The sequence below is a fragment of the Rissa tridactyla genome, chromosome 10 (assembly GCF_028500815.1).
Source record: "Rissa tridactyla isolate bRisTri1 chromosome 10, bRisTri1.patW.cur.20221130, whole genome shotgun sequence".
NCBI classification, from domain to species: Eukaryota; Metazoa; Chordata; class Aves; order Charadriiformes; family Laridae; genus Rissa; species Rissa tridactyla.
Window position 1 is genome coordinate 10,609,396 of NC_071475.1, and position 23,582 is coordinate 10,632,977.

Genomic DNA, 23,582 nt, shown 5'->3' on the forward strand with positions numbered 1-23,582 from the left:
GATGCAGGGACTTACAAAAACACTTAAGCATAGAAGAAATCAGACATTACCCGAAGAGAAAGATGACACTCGACTGCTAGGAGAGCACGGCACCTGCAGACCAGCAAAGCCCAAACTCCTTTGAGATCCTCTGTCAGACTCAAAGCCCGCCTGCAGGCTATGACCCTGTTCCTTTTGACTGGAGGCACGTTGGTACCAACCACGGAGATGCTCTGCTACTAAGGCCTTGTGAATGTTTTTGGTTATATGCTCCGTTTTAGCAACTTGCTTCCTTGGAAGCCTTAGGGTTGCATATGGGTTGTGCGGTACTCTGTCCACTTCATCCTCATGGTAAGACCTGAATTCCCTGTAACGGTCATATCCATAATGTGCCGATGAGCGATAGGAAGGATTGACACTGTACTGTCCCTCCGTATCACTCTCATAAACATATCCTCCATTGTAATAAACATCAGATTCGGTGTATGGGGAGTATCCAGAAATATAGTAGCTAGAAGAAGGCTGCTCCTGACTTTTGTGGTAGACACCATTGCGGACATCCTTCTGAGCAAGATTTGGCATACTTCCTGAATTTGCAGCAGAAATGTTATGTTTCTTTGACCGTCTTCGACCCCTGGTCCTGTTGTCGAGCGTCTGAGTAGTATAATACGGGTTGGGAGTAGGTGTCACACAGTAATATTCTGCGCTTGACTGGCTAGTGTAGGATGATCCGTCATCGAGGATCTCTGTGCTGCTGCTTCGCTGGGACTTTGAGAGGGTGAAGGCTGCCTTTTCAGCAGGAGTCTCGGACAGCAGGTGGGTTTGGGATTCCAGGCTTCCGCTGCGCTGCCGGCAATGGTGCGGGGAAACATCTGGCCTGAAACAACACAGATGTCGGTGGGTTAAAGGCAGTCACAGGCAAACACACACAGAGTTGGAGAGAGCACGCACGGGCAAGTCAGGCACGCCGCCTCCCCAAAGCACAATACACACACAGTCTTTGCTTTCCACAAAGAATATCTGCATCACAAGAAATTCAGCGTGGCTGAGTTTTAGATTTGCTGCCACAGTAGGAGACCTCTTACATAAAAATCTATCGTGGTGAGCAAGGTTAATCTGTGACAGGGATACATGCAAAGCTCACACACTCACATTTTTGAATGATTTACAAGGCGGCTCTCACAGTTTTTATGTAGGTAGAGTCTACACAAGGAACTGAACTAGGAGCAGCACATGGGAAGATGGGTTTCCTGTAGCTCTGTCTCTCAAGGCTGCATTACCCCAGCCAAATAAACCATGAGCTCTTCATAACACTAAGATTTATAGCATCTCTCCTTCCCCAGCCCGGCTTCTCAGCTGTCTAATAACACAGGTGAGCTCACATTGCAGCTCTCTTCCCACAGCAAGGGCACTAATTGCGATCTCTCGCCTCTATCTGGCCACTTTTTCAGGAGGCTTGTAGGAACGTAATCCACGGACATCTGTCAGCTCGCGCACAAGTTTTTGTGGGGAGACCACTAGCTGATGGACAATACAATTTCATAAGCCTCACTTTGTTAGAAAATGAGGCTACAAAGGAACCATAAAATAAATTCTGTCTATCTTGCAAGTGTTTAGGACGGACATCACATTTAAAGTCTCCTTACTGTAAGTGGCTGCTACTGTAGGCATTGCGTGTGAGCACGGGGGTGGTAGGCATGCTTCTCCCTCCGTGGGGCTGGGGCGGCCGGTCCAGGGTTCGGTAAGGACTGCTGTGAGTCGAAAGCGGGTCCCTGTAATGAAGGGGATAACCCCAGATAGGTTAAACGACATGCAAGTCACAGCACACAGAATATGTGCACCCTAAGTCTCGAAGAAATAAAACTAAGAGCATAAAAAGCAGGTAAGGGTGTAACTGGATATACTTCCCATATAAAGAACATATTTGTTATACAGGGAAGAAAAATTCAATCCCTTTTTGTGGCTCACAGGGGCACCACAGCAAGGGAGGCCCTCACAGGTAGGAAAAGCTGGTGCCAAAGGACAGAATTATGAAGCAGAAGAGCCACAGCAAGTAACAGAAAAGCAAAGCAATCAGGTTTTAAAGTGAAGCGCATCACAGCTAAAGGGTTACATATGGCTGTAATTCAACTTCTAAACATCATGTGGAAGACTCTTCTGCTTATCTTGACGGACAGCCGAAAAAAATGCAACGACATGACAATGCCCAAAACTTCAAAAACACTCCAGCTTGCTTTCAACAGCTTGCTCAAGCAAGACACAGTCCAAGAAATATCAAGATCAGCAGGAGTCCTTACAGAGAGAACAACCAGCAGCACATCAGACCCACAGAACATGATCACACAACCACCAGTAGAGCTGCTGCTACCAACGCACCCCATGGAACCCTTGTTCTAGCTCAGAAAGTGCCCAAATCCCACAGATACATGCAGGAACCCCACAGCCAGCCACTGCAGCTGGCACTATGGTGGTAGCTAGTTGAACCCCAGTAACTCTGCTCTCACATGGCGAATTGCCCATCAGGACTTAAGCGAATTCTGTATGCTTTGACAACGGTACCTGCTGAAATACCAATCCCATCTGGAGGGATGGGTATGGTTTGGTGCTATCTGAAGCCATTGAACACAGTCATCAGGAAAACTACAAGTTGTTTAAATAATACTAAAAACAAACCACAGAAATGGAGACAAAGGGTGACAGTACTGGTGGGCATGAGCAATTCCTTAAATACAGCCCTTGCTATTAAATTTCTCACCCGTCTCAAACCTCCTTCACAAAGACTACACTACCCTACAATTTCAGAGACCATGACAACTACTTATACATACTTATCTACACTTTTGTTACTGAACAGGAAATTTAGCTCCCATCACCAAATCCTGCAATGGCAGAGGAGTGTGGAGGCAGCAGGCTCCGCTGGAGTGCCTGTAGTAACAGAAGCCTTGGCAGGGACAAGACGGAGCTCACGGCAGCAAGGCGGAGAGCACGGTGGCAGCGAGACGAGCCCTACCTGGAGTGTCTGGTTTCCAAGAGCTGCTCGTTTATGGATGACTTTCTAAGGTGAATCCTCTCCACCCCGAGGGACTTTGGTGGAGGAAGCCTTGGAGAAAGCTGCGCAGAGCTGGGTCTCTGTGCTGGCACAGGAAGCGATTCACTGACTGTTGGAAAGGAATGCGTATTTTGTTAGCAAAATCCTTGATATTTTTGCCCTATATGCAAATCTGTGGCCCCTAAAGCAGAAACACTTTGCACTACAGAGACAAGCCGTGAATCTAGAAGGGCTCTCCTGCCTGCCCCGAGCTCTCCTCCACACAGACAGGACATCGTGGAGGCTCGTACAGATCTCAGCAGCACCGACTCCTATGGTTACTACACCCAGGTTGGGACTGTGCCAGACCAAAGTGGAACTTCCTTGGGAAAACACCTGTTTGCAGCCCGATCCCTCCCAGAGCCGCGCAGGCAAGCTCAGCCTCTGCAAAAGCCAGTTCCTCTCCCTCACCTTCCAGGTCTTTACTTGAAAATGACATTTTAAGAATTAGTTTTGGAACACAACCTAAAAAGGACTGACTTCAAAAGCGACTGAATGAGCAAAAGACAACTGACAGACGAATTTGGCTGAAGGCAATTGGGAAGACGCTGGTTTGATCCTTGCTCTCGCTTTGCTTAGGGCACAACCCAGGTCCCATCAGAGTCAAGAGGAAACTCCAACTAATACATATAAATGCAGGACGAGCATCACAGAGAACACTTTCAGAAGCCGAAGCGCTGGCTCTACTTCTACAAGCAAGAATCAGGTGTTACTCCATATTAAAGCACAAGATGGGTTGTACAAGTCTAAAACTAGGACAAACTAAGATCAGAATCAGGCCGTAACTGAAAAGTGAGTAACAATTTAGATAATGTTTGTCCCCAGATGATGATTATCCAGTTGAAGGGAGAGGCAAGCCAAGTCCTTTCCACCTTGTGGAACAGGGCGTGAATGTGTGTGTCTGTGGGTGTGGGTGTGAAATGAGTAAGCTGAGCAAACACCATACCCATGCAAGATGCAGGCTCGCTAGGTAACAGATAAACACAAACCGATCGTTAATATTTGTGCCTATTCTACTTTTTTGTAAGTTTTAGAGTAGCTGTGAGGACAGAAGAGCTGGGCAAATCCTCCCAGCTCGTACCTCCTCCAGCCACTCATCTGCCTCTGGCCAGGTCCTAGGGATGAAATATTTGTTTGAAATTCAAAGCCTTCAGCTCACAGGCTGGGCACGTTAAAACCAATCACCTTCTCTAAAGACAACTCAGATCAGCTCACAGAGCAGACACTTTCAGTAATTAACCCATTACGAAGACCGACATTCCTGGTTAAGTCTTTTCTCCTCCACTATAAAGTAATTTGTCATGGAATGCCACCAAAACATGGTGGCTAAAGGAGATTAAATCAAAGGAATGTCTCTGAACAAGCACACTTCATAGGAAGAAAAAGATAAGGAACATACCATCATCATAGGTGGTTGTATCGGACAGGGAGCTGCTCTCAGATGGAATTATATCATCTGTGAATGAAAACAAGTACTTTAAGCATAGGAGACCCAACATTAATTTCCAAATATCACATACAGTTTATTTTCTTCAGCTTCAGAGACAGCTGCTACTTGTAACACTACAATCTGTATGCTTTAGCCCTCAACAGCCTGAAGACAGCCCTGCTTTGGAGTACAACCATGACCTAGTTGTGCTCACTGCAGTTCAGCAACCTGCCTACGTAAAGGAGATTTTTTTCAACTGCAGCAGGAATCAGGCCAAGGTTTACAAAGGTGTCTTCCACCCAACTTCCAACAGATCTCACAGGGTGTTTTGGTGCTTCAATAGGAGTCAGGAGCCTACAGAGACATGTAGATCTTGGCTGCTAGCATCCAGTCTCCTCTAGGTACACATGAAATCCCACCAGGTAGGTACGAAATGCCTTTTGAAATTTGGCATTCACTTTTGAATGTTTCATCAGCATGCAAATTCTGTTTCAATTAAATTAGTATCAATCCAGAATAATCCCCACTGATTTCAATCAAGTTATTGCAAATTCCAAGAATGCAGAGAGCAGTAACTGTTGTACGGGCACTGCAATTTTTTTCTGTTTCTTTTATGTTTTGTTATTTATTCAAAGTGCTTTACTGCAGGTAAAGCTGTCCTCTCACCTTGATATTGCACATTACCACTTGTTCCTTGCTAAAGTTTAGAATAGACCAACAGTGGCAGAGAAATTAGGCTGGTGATAAAAAGCAGCACAAGAGATAATTAACCCAGGGAAAAAGAATCTGTTCCTAGGCCGTTTCTGGCAAGACACGGTGTTGATGGGGTGAAAAGCCTACATGAATCTCCATGCAAGAGAGACGAAGCAAGAAAAGACGATGGCGGCAGACACGTTGTGTATCACACCTGCTTCCTCCATCGCTCATCACGAGCATACACAATGTACGTTGCTCCCTCGGTGTCACACTTTGCTGCGAGGAAAGGTCTGGTTACAAGAACTCGGTAAAACAGAGCAGCTTCTCAAGAACAGCAAAAGATGAGGGCTGGCCCCGGCCCTGAGAGGACTTGTCAGACCACCGAGGATGGGCTGCAGCTCTGCTTGCAACCCGACACTGGGAAAAAGCTTCAGGGAAGCTTATTCCCATGAATTTGACCACATGGTGGTGAAATATGAAACTGGGCCCAGTGCAAGGAGGAAAAAAAACCTATCTAGAGAAAAAAAACATCCAGTCTAAAGCTACGCAGCTGGATTCCTGTGGGGTCTGCAATGCTGACGTATGTGGGAGCTCTGAATTTAAATCCTAGATCTCTGCAATTCCCTGCAAAAGTTGAAGAAACTCTGGGCTACAGAGGAAGCAATGGAAAGGGAGAGTGGAACACGAGAAGCAGGAGACAGTCCAGTATTTCCTTCACTTCCCATCCCTTGGGATTTGGGAAGAAAACAGCTATGGTTTGATTCAATAAATCAGTGTTACTATTTAACATGTTATTTCCAACAAGTCATTCCCCAAATTTACAGATGCAAATGACTCATCATGGCTCAGCCTTCCGAAACCTTGTACCTTGAGCCCGAAAGTACAGAGAGCGACGGTGAAAAGGTTACACACAAAAATCAATTATTGAAGCAGATGACAGTTCTGCTCTATGTAAACATATTCACACTGCAGTGTAAGAGCCAGGAACGGAAAGGGAACACAGCTAACATTGCTGGCTAACTATTTGCTGTCTTGCAGTCCCCACCTGCAGTGAGACCCTCCAACACACAGAGTCTAGTCCTGTCTGGCTGTGTCCACCTTCCCAGACAGCAAACAAGGATGTCATACATCAACTGTTGCAAAATTATGGCCTAAATGTATAAGGACCAACTCCTAAGTTGCTTGTTTGCACAACAGGGCAAGAAACTGCCTGCAACAAAGAGCAGTGACTGTGCACGGATGCTGCCTCACGGGTCTTCAGTGGCTTCCTGGTCGTCACTACACATCACGTGCTCCAGGTAATACAGGACCTCCCACAATTAGTATCCGGATTGGTGAGCAAGACGCTGGAAAAACAGATGTTTTCCTCATCTCTGTCAATCAGGAACTAGCTGGGCCACATTAAGTAGTGATCATCAGCCTTTCGGAATAAGCACTTTGTGATGATGGATAGCCCAGTGCTGCCGTGGTTTGTGCTGGGTAAGAATCCAAACCAAGCTCTCAATGGGAATGGGATCCCCAACAGAAACCTGGGAGCACACAGGAGAAGGGTCTCCTCCGGGGAAAACACATGTTGGCAAGAGGTCTCACCTCAAGGGTCAGTAAAAGGGTATCAATATAAACAGCATAAAAACCTTGCATTCTCTTTCCCACCCGGCAATTCCCAGGAAAAACCCCACAAAACAGCATTTCCTCTGGGACAAAGGGAAAAAAAGAAATCAATTAAACATTAACAACTATCCATATATATTTTCCACAGATGGGAGAAGTAAAACATATCCTAAAACTGTTAATCACTGTGGAAACTAGAAAAGCCTGCAATACCTATGAGGTTTTACTACTCCCAAACTCCTTCAGTTGGCTGGGATACTAGCAAGTTTCCATACTTTATCCTATGAAACAGCAAAACACCTCACCTCCTCAGGAAAAATCACACTTTCAGAATGGAGGGGCCAAGGGTATCTGCTTTCACTGTGCTCATCAATGGCAAATACCTTTAGTCAAAAATCTATTTGACACTACTCGCATTTATAAACTCTTGAACTTTGCTTATGCCTTCCCAGAAATCAGTAATTTTTAATCAAGAAGCAGAGTCTTTGATCCTTATTTCCTTGATCTTGTAGAAAAACTCACGGGCTCTATTTTTGCTCGAACTGTAGCGTTGCGGAAGGGAAGGGAGAGAGATCTTGCACATGGCAGCTCAGACATACAACTGCACCCAACACACTAAGAATTAAGACACCATACCAGTTTCGGCTGAGATGCTCCTGCCAGCCTTTCTAAGCACAGCACCTTCCGTCCCTACCTGGTGCTGGAACGAGTCTCCACTTGTTCCTAAAACTGCAGCTTATTCTGCCCTCAGCCTGTAAGCAGTGCACTTATCCTATCAGATGCAGCAATTGCATCTCTTCTCTCTTTTTTTCTTACTTAACTGCCTTGGAGAAGATAAAAATCACATAGAGGAGATGTAAACAAATCTTTTAAATGAGCCAAATTACTTTTTTCTTCCTGTTTTCATCAGAATATGGGGAATTCTCTTGTTTACCTGGTAGAGTAAGAGCTGATTTCTGGGTTGGTTTTTTGCCACACTTGATTCTGTACTCATTTATGGAATTTTCTATCTCTTGCAGCTTTTTTACAGCATCAGTATACTCTTGCTTTCTTTTTTTCTTCACATTTTTGCAGAGGTCTGGCTCACTGGCAAGTTTCTTTGCAGCTTCCACCAGCTTTTGCTGTATGATAAAATTGCTCTCCAAGTCCTGCAAAGCGGGATCCTGCAAATTTGTGAGATAAGTTATTTGCTTGTATTCTGGGTAGAAATTATCAATGAAAGTCATTGAATAAATAGAAGATCCATTTTTGTGGTAATGAAGTGAAATCTTGAGCACAAAACACAGAAATACCGAAGTTTACACAGAAGAGAATCTCAGCATATGAAACTCTTAGACCTTATTTCTATGACTAGTGTAAGATTATGAGATTTCTTGAGAAAGGTCCAAAGTTCTCGAGCCTGGGTGATGCAAGATAGACACCTAAATTCAGGTTTACATCGCTAAACCTCTTGCTCTGAGTCCGAGCCTGAAAACATCTGTTCAAAATCTCAAGTTTGGAGAAAATAAAAACGGAAACTGATGCCACCATACCTACGTAACAGGGAGTTGGAGGCTTTAATTAATTGTTTGTCAACAGCTTTGAGATGCTCAGATGAAAGGCATTGCAGCAGTGCTAAGCGATATATTATTAAATGTGGTCAGCAAGATTTTATTTCAATAGCTTTTAAGCAGTCTACATAAAATCAGTTTGCTGCAGACACGGATTATACCAGTCCTCTAAGCCAGGGCAGTGAGTTTTTGGTAAAAGACTGATGCAAAGTGCCCAACACCTACTTACTACTTGGATTAAACAGCTTGTTAACAAATCTCACAGGGAATGAGGGGGAATGGTATGTGTCCAGAAACTGCATATATCTGAATTACCATATCTCCTGAGTCAGGCTCTGCCAGCAAAGTTCATATTAGCTCCTTGAGCAATATAGAGAGCTTTAACTTAGGTGGAACTTGCATTAAGCCAGAGATAAATCTCCTCCTGCTGTCACCTGTCACATAACTATGCTCACGGACAGATGATTTTGCAAGGGGGACAGTGCACACCCCTGCCACATTCTGGGTGCAAACACAATCTCAACCCGACACAAATCAATGCTCGAGAAAAGCTCATAGCCAAGAGCTGCCAAATGGCATTATGCACCTGCTCTGCTCTAATTAGCAGCAAAGCATCCATTAAAATTCAAGCAGCATGGCCAAATCAGGGGTTCAGGTCAGGGGATTTTAAGGGCTTTTGAAATGGCCAACTTCCTGATCATTTCAAAGGCAGCACAGCTGAAATAAGGGCGGTACCTGTCTAAATTTCCCAGCCTATGCAAGCAACTGTCCCAGCTGCCTCCTCTTAAACAATCAGGGAAGAGCTGGATTATTTACAAGCAGCTTTGGCCACCAGTCTGGCCACCCCACCTCTGCCATGAAAACAAACTGCAGTACTCACCTCCTCACTCGGGAGCAGGTTGTCATCCAGCTTGAATGCCGTGCCAACACGTCTTCTGACCTGGGGAGGTTCCTCTCCAGCACCCAGAGGATACTCCTTGGGCATCTTGCCTGTCAGCTCCTGGGGAACAGAGGGGGCTCCACGTGAAGGTTCGGAGGGAGAGAAGGGCTCTCTCTCACCCACCCCAACCCCAGCGCGTAAGGCGCAGTTCTCACCGCCTCTCGCAGGCAGATTTTCTTCAGCTCCTCAACTTTCTGAAGCAGTTTTTCCTGAAGGAGTTTCTCTTTCTTCTTTAGTTCCATAATTTTCTCCTTCTTTTGTTCTTCACTGACCTCTGAATCCTGAGAGCCTGAAAAAAACACTCTCTGTATCAGAGGATATGCAGATAAAAGCCCTTTTTTCTTCTGGTCAAGTAAGCTGAGATCTCCCCAAAGCAGTATAGCCCAGCAAAACAACGCATTATTCAAAGTGCAACATCCAGCTCTCGTGTCACCCAGTAAGCAGGCTTTTAGGAAATCCGCACTTTTCAAACCCCCAATGTATATACTGGCATGATAAGTCCTAAGTATACACCCCAAAACCCCACCACCTGAAATATAAATCATTGCATTAGGGATATCTACAATATACTTGATGTTTGGGCTTTGACTTCGCTTTTGAGACAGACAGTGAGGCTCTTCACTTGGGCTTCACCTCAAGGCACCTGCATGTGGCAGCCAGGCTTTTACCTCCTCCCTTTCCCGCTTCTCCCCAGTCAAGGGACAGATCTAAAGTCCAGTCCAGAGCTGAGCTTTATTTGGAAGCATTTATTCATTTTTGTTCATTTTTGAGGAAGTTCGGGGCAATTCAACTCCTCGAACAAGTGCTTAAAGTTAGCCTAGATCAAATTTCTCTCAGACTTTGATGAGACTTACAGTGATTCAAGGACTGACTGGTAAACTGATATCAACTGATATTATTCACGGACCAAGAGTATATGGGTGCTTATCCATCTAGCATAGTTTTATTTCCTCACTTAGTTACGGGGGGGAAACTGCAGGTTATACCATTGCTGTTACTGTTGCAGATACATAACTAAGACATGTCACTGTACGTACAGTCATCTAGCCTCATTTTCCCTTTTCACATACACAAGCCCCACAGTACTTCCCCACCTCGCATTTACACGAAGTATTACCTGATGAGATCAAACTGCCGTTGCTGGCCATAATAAGCTGGTTCTTTGCCTCCAAAGTCACTAGCTTTGAAACTTTTGGTGTTCCCATCTCTGTCAGATCCATGGCGATATCATCCAAACTTCTGGCTGAAGGAATTTTTGCCTGAAGCAGTTAAAAAAAAAATAAAAAAAATCCAGCCTCATCAAGTTACCTCTAAGTTCAGAGCACAGAGTCACAGAAGATGACGTTTCACACATCTCCCACAGAATTAAGGGCTAAGGCAACAGGATCACGCAGGAACTCGCGGTGCACAGGGCTGTGCTGGTGTTCCTCTCCCCCTCTGTCCCAAAAGCCTGAGCCATCTCCCAACCCAAAAATCTCTTTGCTGTTTGCACTGTGTTCAAAATGAACACGAGAAGGGGATAAAAGAAAGAACAGATTAAACACTGAGACGTGGGAATTCCCTGTTCTGTGATTACACTTCCACAGCCCTTAATCACAGGCAGGCTAAAATGGATCGAATTACAATACTGTCACTAATAGACGGCTCAAAAAGCTGACAAAAACAATTTGTAGTTCTTCTCTGGAGAGTAATTCATCCATGGAAAAACATACACCAGAAGATATACAGGAAAGGTGTTGAAACTTATGCCCACAGTATAAAATGCCTTACAACTTACTTTGCTTTGCTTTCTGTCCAAGTAAAACTGGTGTTGACTGATTGCCATCACCCAGATGGACTTGATCAGGGAAGTGTTTGCATACCAGGTTTGCACTACCAGTCCACTCTGACCAAAGGTCCTTCTCGACACTGAAATTCTGAGGAGGTGAGAAGAAATGCAGTTTCAAGACAGGTCTTTGAGGTTTAGACTCCAAAATGCCTCTTTCTTAACCAGACGAGGCTCAGCCTTTGTTTTACAGACACGAAAACTCCGATTTCCTTCTCCCCACCACCCTGTGCTGCTGCCTTTCCTCCCTCCTAACCTTCCCTTAATTTTACAAAGTTGAAGTCCCTCCTGGTTGAGCTTTGCAACACAGAGCAGCAGCAACTGTGGTGCCTTTTAGTTCAGCAGCACAATTGTGCTTCTGAGACCTATGGTGGGGCACGCTATAAACCTAGAAAGGGTGAGCAGACTGTCAGGGGATCCTGAAAGGAGAGATCAGGCAGGATGAGGGATCAGCAGAGCATCTCGCAGCTCCTCCTGGCCCAGCGGTCCTGTACCAGAGGCAAACAGGATGGCAGCAGGAGAAGCAGAAAGGAAGGTGGAGTCAGAAATTCACCCTGGGCAAAATCTTCCTTCTTGGGAGGGATCTTGAGGAGAAGGCACAGGGAAGCAGCCTGTGGGTGAGCTCCCACCCCAACCGGTGGTGCTCCTTCTGGGCCCTGAAGGCTCAAGTTCAGAGGGAGCATCGCTGCCAAGGCAGGGGAGGGCAGAAGGTGAGTGAGAAAGTCATGTCCAGGTCCTGCCTGCAGTCCATGTGGGCTGCATTCCCAGGTCTCCTACTGCACAGGCACGTTACAGCAGGCTCTCGGGGAAGAGTTTTCTAAAGTGAGCAAATTTGGCCATGACAAATAGTCCTCCCTCTGCTCCAAGAACTCCCTCGGTGGACATCACAGGCAATCTGAGAGAAGGACACCCAGAGTTGTAACACATCAGCAGTTGCTCTGGGTTGCTCACTGTGGCTGTGACCTTCCCTCTGCAACATCAAAGCACTACTTGTCCATTACCCGCAGCGTAGATCCAGCCCTGGTCTGTTCTGCCAAATGCAGGATCAGGCTCAGCGTCACACAGCCCAGAGTAAACTCCGAGGCACATCCCACCCCCATCCGCTAACACGAGATGACGAATCCCCAATCTGGGTAAAGATCAATCCTGCTGCTACAACCGCCTCCTCCAGCCTTACCTGCGGGGATCGTGTACTTCCACAGCAAACTTCTTTTCACGGAAATAGAGATTTTCCAGCTGTTTCCATTGAAATAGCTAGGAGAATTGGAAGAGAGAGAAGCAGAACACCATCACTACAAGAGTCACCAGTCTTCTCCCCACAGTGTTATGTCATTTCAGCAAATTACTATTCCTGTGTATCTTCAGCTATTACACGGGCTCAGCAATCACAACATTCATAACGTCAATTAAAATAAGCACATAAATATAGATGTAAAGGATGCCCCTGAAGTAATTTCACACTCTTAGGGACAATGCAGTGCAAGCTGAGGATTTTGCCTGTGACAACATCCGTTTCCATCAATAGCACATTTAATTTCACTACTAGAAGTTCAGAGAGATTTTGGGAGGGCAGCTAAAGTTCTTTTCTCTCTGATTAAATGCAAAAATCTCTACACAAAGTAATTGCATAGACACCTGTGGTCTGTTCCCTCAGTCAGAACATCCCCAGGGAACGGCAGCAGCTGGGAGAAAACCAAGACCTTTCTTCTTCTGAAGACAGTGGGTGAAAGATTCAACATGGCATTTTGGAGCAAGGGTACAACACGTACAGAGAAAGAGCAGCTACAGGAGGAAGCCACCCCACAACGCACACTGCTGTAAGGAAACCACAGATTTCCTGCAAAGTGCCAGCTGGGAGAAGAGATCAAAGTCTAGCAGGGCTTGGCAGCTGCACCCGTGGGATCAGAATTTCATATGAATCCGCTCTCCCTTTGTGCCAGCATTAGCCACCCTCCAGGGATGATCCATCTGGGGTTGCATCTCCTCAGCCCAGCTTTGGCCAAGCTGTTCCCCATCCCCCGGGTGCAGCATCCTGCGGTGCCACCTCCTGTCCCCTCTCCAGCAGTGCCTAGGCCCATACAAAGACCTGTACGGCTGCCCCAGGGACGTGTCACCTGAAGATGACGGGGTGCACCAGAGCATCAGCATAGGCTGTACTTCCTTCCTGGAGCCGGAGCCCAGGCGAAGGTACCTGAGGTTCTTCCACCCCGGCTGGGCAGGCAGGACCAGCATCAAGTGGGAGAAATCAGCTTGCAAAACCCACGATCCAGCCAAGGCACCCGGGCCACCACAGCAACCCCCTCCCTCCCCACAGTTGTTCTGAAGCCTCCACGGGAGCAGCCACAACACACCAGAAGTCCCCAGGACATTCCCCCTGACCTCTGCCAAAGCCCCACACACCACACTTCGACGATGGAGGAACTTCAAGTTTTGTAAAACAATTATGTATTACACCATGCTGCACTTGAAACATTCTTAACACAGATTGTAAATGAAACAACCCAGTGTATGTGTTTGTGGGGAAAACTCCAGCTCTTTCAGCAACTTTTCATTCTGTTTAGTTAAAGCTTGCCTTCCTCGTACTACAATTTATTATTAGATCCTCCTATATGAAAAATGCAGCAAGGGGAAATGTCATTTACTTGAACTAATAAGTAACTTTCTTAAAGATTGTGGAAGTTTTACTCTGCTGCTTATGTAAGTTTATCTTTGTATTAAAAGCACCCTGACCAGTCCCACTACTTTCAGAACTGCCCTCTCCATAACTTGGCATTGAACTTTTAAATAAATACTTCTAGAAAAACCCCAAGAGAACAGAGCTCAGGCAGCATGTCAGGGCGTTGAGCAATAGCACCCGTGGGTGCTCAGGCACGCAGGGATCCCCACCTCGGCCCCGATGCCCCAGCCACCCCCGTGTCCCCACGCAGCCCCCATGTCCCTGCACTCACCTCCCCGCAGCACCGGCCCCTGCTCCCTGGCCCCTCTGGACGGCGTTAAGGGCGACATGAGAAGAGCAGAGTGAGAGGCTGCCGTCGTCCTGCCATCCCTCCCCGCTCCGCTCCCGCCGGCTTCGCCTCCCACTGCTGACACACGCCTGACATCACCAGCCTCTCCCGGCAGCGACGCCTCCCCGACCCACCCTTTTCCCTCTGATAAAGGGAAAACTGAGCCCAGGAGGGAAGAAGAGAGGGTTTCTACAGAGGGGTCGCACCCTTCAGAGCCCCCCGAGGCCCAGCGGGGAGCTGAGGTGGGAGGAAGCCTGGCCAGGGGGCTAAGGTGGCCAAGCCCCGGCCCTGCCGCCATGGACTCACGCCCGAGAGGTAACAGGTTGGACCAGAAGCATCGTGCCGCATCGCCGGCTGCCCGGCTCCCACGCTCGTAAAACACGATGGGCGTGCTTCAAACACGACCTGTGGAAAAAAAAACTGCCTCGCTGCCTCTTTATCGGTTGCGGGTGATGACTCCCTCACTTCCTCTGGGTTTTTCCCCCTCCGGACGTGCTCGGCATTCCCCAAGACTGCGGGAGAAGGGGTCACCTGGCCTAGGGGCATTCGGCGAGGGGACAAAACACAGCTGTCCCACCACCTCGAGGAGCCTCCTGCCCAGGCAGGGTGACACACCAGCACTCCAAGGGTCTGGGTGGACCCTTCCATGGGGAGCTGCTTGTGCGAAACCAGCGCCAGCCCCCATCCCTGATCACAGACCATCCCATCATCTGTGATGCCAAGAATGGGAGAAAAGAAAAAAAAGCCTTTGCATTTGTAAAGAAACCTGCATGGAATCGCCTCAGGATGTGGGTAGAGTTTTGCCCCATTTCCTCCCCAGCCTGCGAGATCCATCCCAGCCCAAGAAGGAGCTGACAGGCGCCCGAGGCATTTGCAGCTGGGTACATTCAGCACAGAGACATTTGCCACCTTGCCCAAAGACACACAGGACTGGGACAACTCCGGCTCCCCCCTCTGCTGCTCCACTGCAGAGGAGATCAGAGATGGGGACAGAGACGGGGAAGCCGCACTTGAAATGCTGCGCACAGGACACATTTTTGCTCTTACGGACTGAGAAGTGCCCTATCCTTAAGCTATCTCACTTAAGAGCAAAATAAGCTCTTAGCAATCAGCTCCTCTGACAAACTCCTGCAGTCAGGTCCTTAAAAAAACCTCACAGTGATTATATGAGTGGTGTCAGAATAAGTTGCGAACTAATAATATTTATATAGGTGCACTTAAAAATAATCACGAATGAATGTATCAGTGAGTTTCTGCCTAACTTGTCTGGATTCATGAAGACAAGAGGAAAAAAAGGCCTCAATACAAACAAGGGCAAAAAAAAAAATACTCAAGAATAAGCCAGAGTAAACCAAATGAAATTCTATAAACTCCTTCAAATAATTTTTTCCTGAATTATGGACAAAAAGCTATATGCAGGAAACTGTCACTGCACTAGAGTTTTCCTGCCCCCTTCAAGTACACCCTAACTCTGTACAGACATGTTTCTAAATCATTCCTAATTTCAATCTTACCTAAACTACATGCATATTAAAAGACAAAAGAGCTGTAAAAAAAGAAAAAAATAACCAGGAAATTCCAGGAAATCTGGAACTGGTTTTTGAGGGCTGGAAGAACAATTAGGAATAATTAAAATGTTTTTTTTTTGTGGACATTTTGTAATGTATGTTTCCTTTAACCAGATGATTGGGTCCACCTGAGCTAATGAATGTTTTCTTAATAGCCTTCCCATCTATTTAGATTGCCAGATCCTTAAAGGCTCCTGACAACTCCCAGTAGGCACAGCAGGGGCCACTTGACCGACTCCACAAGCAGAATTTGGTCCAGGTTTGTTTTCTGTGTCTTTTTGGAGAAGATGGAGGTGCAAATCTCCCCAGTCACACTTCATTAATCAGGCACCTCTCTGCACCAGCCTGACTTCTGCCACCCGGATGCTGCTTTTGCAAGCCCATGCGTTTAAGCTTTCTGCATTTCTTCTGCGATTCTCTTTCAGATACTGCAGAAACACAGCAAGGTATCGCCCTCCCAACCCTGTTTTCCCATACAAAGAGAGCTGTAATTGTCGTCTAACGAGGCACAAAGCAGACACAGGCTGCTTCAGTTGTGAGACAACTTAATAAAAGAAGCAGCTGGTTTTGTTTTTTTACCTGGCCAATCTTGCATTCAAGTTTTGAATAAAATGCAAGTTTGTCTGGGCCCGACAGCAGGAACTCGCCAGCTCGAAAAACGGCCCCATCAAGATCGCAGGCAGGAGCTGGCAGAGCCCCTGCCTGAGAAACATGCAAGAGAGCTTCTCAGGGGCCCTTGCCTTAATATTCCTATAAGCCTGATGCATTTTGTTTAAAAAAAGAATTATTTTTTCTTTGCAACAGGGCAAAAATCTGGGTTGTGTGTCCAACCACTGCTGCACCAGCCCCAGGCACACTGCATGCCCAGGTTGCTCCCAGGATGTTTCCAAGGTTGATGGCAAATTCCGACCAAGAGCTAAATTACACAGATCTTTGATTTTTCCACCCAGAGGTAAGGTCAGCATGGAAGCAAGAACCATGCTGCAGCATGTGCCCTTCCCTTGGGAAGCACTTTCAAAGCACCTCTCGGTACGTGTGGTGCCTATAAGGGGGTTCGGCAACCAGCACCCCAGGAACTGGCTGGGAACAGCAATCTCCAGACAAATCTGGCAATTCAGACAAAGGAAACATAAAAGGTTTCTGCTCACAGGAATGTACCCCACCCCGATGAAGGAAATTACCGCCCTGCCGGCAATGCTGGAAGAAGGGCTGCGTTGCAGCCCCTCCGCTCCAGTTTGCTGTCTGGCATGCTACCTTCAACTGAAATCTTTTTGTTGTAGGTTGCTGTGCCCGGCCATGGAGGGAGGCACTGGGGGAGATGGCAGGAGAGCCAAACCGCCCCACCTGCAGCAGCTTCTGAGAGGAGGCAGCAGACAGCTCCCACCTGCGCCAGCAAAAATTGGCAGAGCTCACCTGGAGGCATCCTTCATCTCTTACATATTAAGCCATTCCTCTAAAAACATCTTCAATCACATTTTTTTTTTCCTAATGCATTGCAGTCCACCTTTACTCAGTTCTCACTAGCATTGGCATTAACAAGAATCAGAGATGTCTCAGCATCAAACTGTCCCAAAACGCATGTTTTGGGGCAGGTGACACTCAAGCAACTTTCCGCACATCTGGAAAGAACTGAATTTCAGAGCACTCTCATAACAGCTATGTGCTTATTTTAAATAATTATGCGAGCTTAGTGTCTTATGTCTAAATCAATGGCTTCTACTTGGTGAGAAACAAACACCATAAAAGAAATCTCTGCCTAATTAGATCCGCCTGCTGAGAAGCCTATACAAATGCTGTTGTGTTTCGAACCATTCAGCAAAGCAGGACAGCAAATTTACATTATGTAAATGTTCTGCAAGGGAAAAGAAAAAAAACTTTCAGCATCAGCTCTTGGTATATATTGAGTTAAAATAATATCATAAATATTACCCATTTCAAACCTAGCATAGTCTAATAAAAAACACTTCTGAGAACATAATGTATTCAAGACAACTCGCATTAGAATGAAAATTCTTGTAGATTTGAAGCAATACCACAGCAAGATTAGTTGTTCTCTTCAGACATTATAGTTCATTTATCACCAGGGAGTCGCCCACAGAAACACAATGAAGTGGGAGAACGAGTCAAAAAGCCAGCAAGCTGCCTTCTCAAGTTCCCATCCCTCAGAGGATCACCACATATTGGCTGAACACAGAATAAACCCAACTCAGACCATAATACACACTCCATAGACAAGACAAGGCATTGTTTATCTCACCAGCGAGAAGAATTGGAATAGAGATAAAAGGTAGGTCTATTCTGTTTTGAAACAGCATACAGAGTTCCTGGGACCTGTTTTATGCTTTTCCTAATTGATTCAGAGGAGATTGGGGACAGGATCTTGGCATGCCATCCCATAGCAAGCAGGAGGCATCTCAGTATTAACTGCAGCTGAAGGGAGACTATGTTTGCAAAGCAGCAGGACTGCAGAGTTAATCCCAGGTCTGAGCTGAAATCTGAACAAGTGTTGCCAAACCCAGGCTTTTTTATGCCCTGTGAGACTTCAGGATTATAAACAACTGAGCCCAGTGTAACCTCCAGCCAGTGTGGAGCCACTGCTTTTATCTACAAAGAAAAAGACAATTTTCATAAATGACACAAAAAAGAATTCTCCATTTTCAGTCTATTACAGCGCTGGAGCACAGCACTCCCCTCGGCTCCATTAGCTCACAGTCCCAGGAAAGGTGTAAAACACGCGCCCGCTTCGCTACAAACCACTTCCAAAGCGATACGAGCTCTCAGGAGTGACTTACAGCAACAAAACTCCTTTCTTCAAACCACCTCAGGTCAACCAGCAAAATGTTACCAGCCGGACTCAAACCTCCCCAGCCAGCTTTACACAGACAGGGCAGGTTCTCCTGGTCCAGCCCCGAGTTACACACCGTCCTCTCCAACAACACACGTTCCCCTCACAGATGACTGACGGGACATGCGCAAGCGTTGGCAGGGCTGGGCGATACGATCTGGAGATTGCTTCATCCAGGTCTGTCCTGCAAGTTGCTTCCTGTGAAGAGTTCTCAGCCTTGGACTTCACACAACTGTGTTGATCCAACAACAAAATCTTGGGATAAACACTGTGCTCCAAGGCTCATATTTAGGTCTCTCTGCCTAAAGACCTACTTGGATAAAGCCAAACAATTCCAGTTTTTGAGGAGGATGGTTATATTTGTTGGGATTTAATTGATACTGAATTAATGGGTGCAGTTAATTTTATAAGTATTATTTTATTATTATTTTTAAAATTTTATTTGAATATGGACTCGGGTCTTGCCACAGCCTTATCTTGGCCTATGATGAACACATTAAACAAATGCAGCTACTTCTGACTGCAGCCATTAGCATTGCAGAAAAGACACAGTGAGCAGAACAAATCCCTCCTGGTGTGAATTCAGCTGGAGCACAGGCACCAATTCCAGTTCAAAGCCTCCCACCTGAAACCCAGCAGCTTTCCCACTGCAGCCAGCATCAGAGAGGTTTGAAAACCTAGAGATCACCTGTATCTTTAAAATTAAGAAAGACCAGCTTCATTAGACTTGGACTCAGCCCTTCCCTTTTATTAGCTTAATCAGCCGCATGTACATTTAAACATCACTAACTGGAGAAGTAGAGCATAATAAGGATGCTCCTTCCCAGATGGCTAGGGATAAACACAACAGCACTTTTGATTCCCAGTATAAACAGCAGGAAAACACCAGCACATGGCAGTTGTGAAACTGCTGTTTTCCATCCCGAAAAGCAAAGCAAGAAAATTCTGCTAAGTTGAGCAAAACTAGCACCTCTGCTCCAAAAGACAGGCATAGCTTACATGCGTACTCTCCTCTTGCCTGTTGCTTTGGAAAGGACTGTGCTTGCTGACTCCTTGGAGATTCATGCAAGCTGTACAGACTCTTCTCCCTCTGAAATATAGTCTGATACATTCATAAATATGAACAAACGGCAATACTGGTTAACAGGAAACCTCTGCTTGCCGCCATCACAGGCAGCAAGGCTATAGCTACACTGAAATGCACAGCAGTATCGCAACACTTTAGCTCCAACCCAAGCCTGGACGTGGTGCCTCTCTAGACCCAGCATCTGCTTTCCCCCCCGAAAGCAATCTGATTCCAATTACTTCCACGGATCACATCAGAAGTGCACTTTGTATTTCAAACCCTGAAACTTTTTGTATGGAAGAAAGCGTTCGCATATTTAGCCGCGTGTTAAAAGGAGTCACAACTCAGGACAAGCTGTGGCTTAAGTCATTTTTGTCCCCTCCTATTAACACCAGACACAAATCGATAAGGATATACAGCCACATCCATCCCCACTTTTTCAACCAGCTTATTGGCATTAAGCTTTCCCTCTGCATATCGGCTCCTCTCTCCCATCTTCCCTTTTTATCTCTACCACGTTGTATAATTATAATTACAGCAAAGCAGACAACTATTATCATTCCCATTGTAACATTCCCAATGCAGAGGTGATCTTAGTTTTCTGTTTTACTTTTCTTAAACACAACGCCTGCTGCATTCAAAGGCAACGCCTCGTAACTAACTGTAGCAGGGTGTGACTTGGTATCTGGGCCCTGCTGACCTTAAAAATTTTTCTTAATCTGCCTGGTTGATGTTGTAAACTGAAATCCCACAAGCAGAAAAACTGCTTGGTGAAACAATGCTTCTAGCCAGGCAGATTGTATTTTCTTGGAGAGCGCTGCTGGTCACAGCTGGACATCTTGGCTAGAGAATGATCTGTGTTTGACCTGACCGGAAAAATCTTGTAGATGTTGCCTAAGAATAGGGAAGTGCTCAAGAGCAAGAGGAGCTCCTTGATGCTCTCCTTTGACCATCAATGGCTGCATTAACATTGACTTGATTTTCTAGGGTTCCACTTGTGTCGCTATCATCTTAGAACAGGCATGGTAGGAGAGATCTGGGGCTGAACAAACTGCTTTACTAAACAAAGCAAAGCAAAGACATATGAGTTCAACCTTGGACACACAGGTATATAAAAATACACCAAAAGAAACCAAGTCATAGCCTGCTCTGGAAAAAGAGAAAATCAAGTTGGGAGCTTGAAGGGGAATTACTCGTACCAAGGAAGTTTTGTTAAGCTGTGTTTTTTGGCACAAATACACTAAACAATATCATTTTGCAAATGTAAAATTCCCTGGCAGGAAGCACACACTTCATGTGAACTCCTGCCCAGATCATTCCTGGGGAAGAACAACAGCAAAACTCCAGGTCTCCATCTCCTCACAGTTTAGATGTTCCAATGAAGACATGACCAGAAAGAAACCACACACATCCAACCCAACAGCACGGCCCCTGATGTGCAGTCCTGGCTCGTTTCCCCAGCCAAGAGGGTTAAATAACTCTTCAAAAGACTTTCAGGGCTCAGTACCGTCGCAGGGAGATGTATGCGGTTACAGGACTGGGCGAGCTCCCAACTCATCGTGTGCTTGGGCTGGGTGATGGGCTTCCAAGGCCGCTGGCAGAAGAGCCTGTTGGGGCTGGCTGACAGAGCTTTGAGGGAGCCAAGAGTGCGATACGGGACCCTCTGCCCTCTTTAAACAACAAGGGGGGCTGTTGGCAGAGTTCGCTCTGCAGGAGACACACTGGGGAGGCAGGGGGGTGGAAAAAGAGAAGGACAACCTCCAGCTTTTGGCATTTACTCTCAATTTCCCCCTTACAATTCATTGCATCACGGAAACGTACAGTTACCTAAACGGGCGTGCAGTTTCACGCAGTCCCCCTCGTATTTCACGGATATCAGTGGAGCCTTTTATCGATCACTTCACATACAAAAAACAGCCATGAAAGCCAAGTGAAAACACTGCTCAGGTACAAGGCCTTTAGTTTGGGACCTGCAGAAACTCAATAGCTTCATAATTCTGTAGCAATCCCTGGAGGCTGCCAAAATTCCTGCCCAGGCTGTCCTGAGACCACCAAACTCAGGACGACACACGAGCCAAAGCTCCCAAATGGAGTTTCCACTATCAGTGTGAGAGGGAGAGTTTTACTGCCCCAGTGCCAGCAGAATTCTCCTTCTGCCTCCAACCCTTGGTCTTTTGCTCACTAGTCTAATAAGCAACAGCTTAAAGAAGTATATTCTGACATGCAACACCATCCCATATCCTTCCCTCCCCCCAAATAAAAATCAGATGCAAACCACTTACTTTTCTGGGCTTAACTTTGTCTTGTAAGTCGTACTGGCCTATTCCTTTGTAACTTATTCCAAGCCACCATGGGATTCCTTGTTTATCCTGAAAAATGGACATCTACATGAACCAAGAGCTACCTAAGAATTAAGCAATTCCAAGATTACAGCCCATTGCATTCTGTGACAAGTACGAGTGGGTACAGAGCAAAGATATTTTTGCTAACAAATTGATGTGAAGTGGAATGCTGCAGTGAATGTCGAAACTTTCTCCCCCTGCCTTCTCAGGCAGAGGCAAGAAACCAGGTGGCGGTTGTGCAAAGTGGACAAAAAAGCGGCAGTGCTGCTGAGACAAGGGGGTGTCACTTGTTGCAGGAGTGGCTGTGATGGGGGAAGGATATGGGACCAGAAAAAAAAAAAAAAAAAAAAAAAAAAAAAAAACTGTGGCCAGTGACTGCATCCACTAAACTCAGGCATGGACAGCCACAGGAGGAGAACAGTGGAGAACATCAGCTTCCCAGGTACCACAGTCATGGCCATGACTCAAAAGTAAGGAGACATCATCTCTGCTGAACTCTTCTGCACAAAACACTTTAGCCCCGGCTCTGCTCTACAAATGGGAATAAATCGTGTATTTCCATCACCCTCCAAATATATTTCCCAGTATTTCCCCACTCCAAGTACACACCCACTAATCATCAGCCACTTAGAGGCAGTTCTACATTGTGTTCCCCCCCTGCCCCCATCTTGATTAGAAATGTCTCTAGGGAACCTATTAACTGCTTCGGATCTAGAAGTGATAGCCAGTTTAATTAAGCTGATATGAATTTAGCTCCTGATAGGATTACAGAAGGTTTTACAAAGATTCCTCTCTGTCTTCTGTAGCATGTAATGCTTTGCTGCTCTCTGGAAACAATTTTTAAAGAATATTGAAGGAGGAAAAATTCTAGAGGTTGAAAAATGAGGGGTTTAATTCTGGTAGAAGAGTATTGAATCATCAAATTACTCCTATAGGAATGTAATCATGTAATAAGCTAAGCAACCACATTATCTATGGGCATTTACTAACCTTTACTCCATAGTAATGAACTCCATATGTTGGCAAAGCTTCTACCACTTTCATGTACCTGTAGACAGATTTATAGTGTATCAGATGATTTTCTCTGGAGGGAATAATATCTATTAACGTATTTTTTTTCACACATACGTTCAGGACATGTCATTTATCATTTGCATATTTTGAGGGTCTTAATAATTGAAGGCCCATGTTTTCAGAAGAAACTTAGCATCCTGGCTCAAGGAAAGATGTGATATTTTGGTCCAGCTAAAGCGAATGGAAAAATCTCTCATACAACAAAACATTCCATCTCTTATCAGGAGGTCAGAGAACTGAAAGTAAAAATTCTGAACTGGACATGTGAGGCTTTTGGGAAGTGTTGGCGGTAAAGACCTGTCGATAATTATTCCATTATGGTGCTTTGGTTACAACGGATAGGCTCCAAACGGAAGTGCTTATGCAGTTGTACAACTGCTTCATGAGGCAATTCAGACAGCCACTGAACAGACAATTTTTTGCCTATTGAAAGAAGCCCCTAAATTATTGAGACGGAGTTACAGGCATCGAGGTATGTGAGAAAAACTACAAGTTGTCTACATCATGCAACCACGGCAATCTTCTCAAACTTCATGGTTTCTAACACCGCCCACTGAATTTGCC

General features: G+C 45.9%; 1 protein-coding gene across 5 annotated transcripts in view; it reads right to left on the reverse strand.

Annotated features, from left to right (window-relative positions):
• The window catches only part of FRMD4B (FERM domain containing 4B), a 135,957-nt gene that overhangs the window by 3,807 nt on the left and 108,568 nt on the right, over positions 1–23,582 (reverse strand). For all 5 annotated transcript variants that reach the window (XM_054216189.1, XM_054216191.1, XM_054216188.1 and 2 more), the window contains 12 exons: positions 22,935–22,992; positions 21,885–21,971; positions 12,296–12,372; positions 11,071–11,209; positions 10,411–10,552; positions 9,449–9,582; positions 9,234–9,353; positions 7,738–7,966; positions 4,467–4,523; positions 2,990–3,137; positions 1,626–1,751; positions 51–856 (listed from right to left, as the gene is read on the reverse strand). In XM_054216189.1, the coding sequence (XP_054072164.1) occupies positions 51–856; positions 1,626–1,751; positions 2,990–3,137; positions 4,467–4,523; positions 7,738–7,966; positions 9,234–9,353; positions 9,449–9,582; positions 10,411–10,552; positions 11,071–11,209; positions 12,296–12,372; positions 21,885–21,971; positions 22,935–22,992 (2,123 nt within the window). The remainder of the gene's footprint in view (positions 1–50; positions 857–1,625; positions 1,752–2,989; positions 3,138–4,466; positions 4,524–7,737; positions 7,967–9,233; positions 9,354–9,448; positions 9,583–10,410; positions 10,553–11,070; positions 11,210–12,295; positions 12,373–21,884; positions 21,972–22,934; positions 22,993–23,582) is intronic.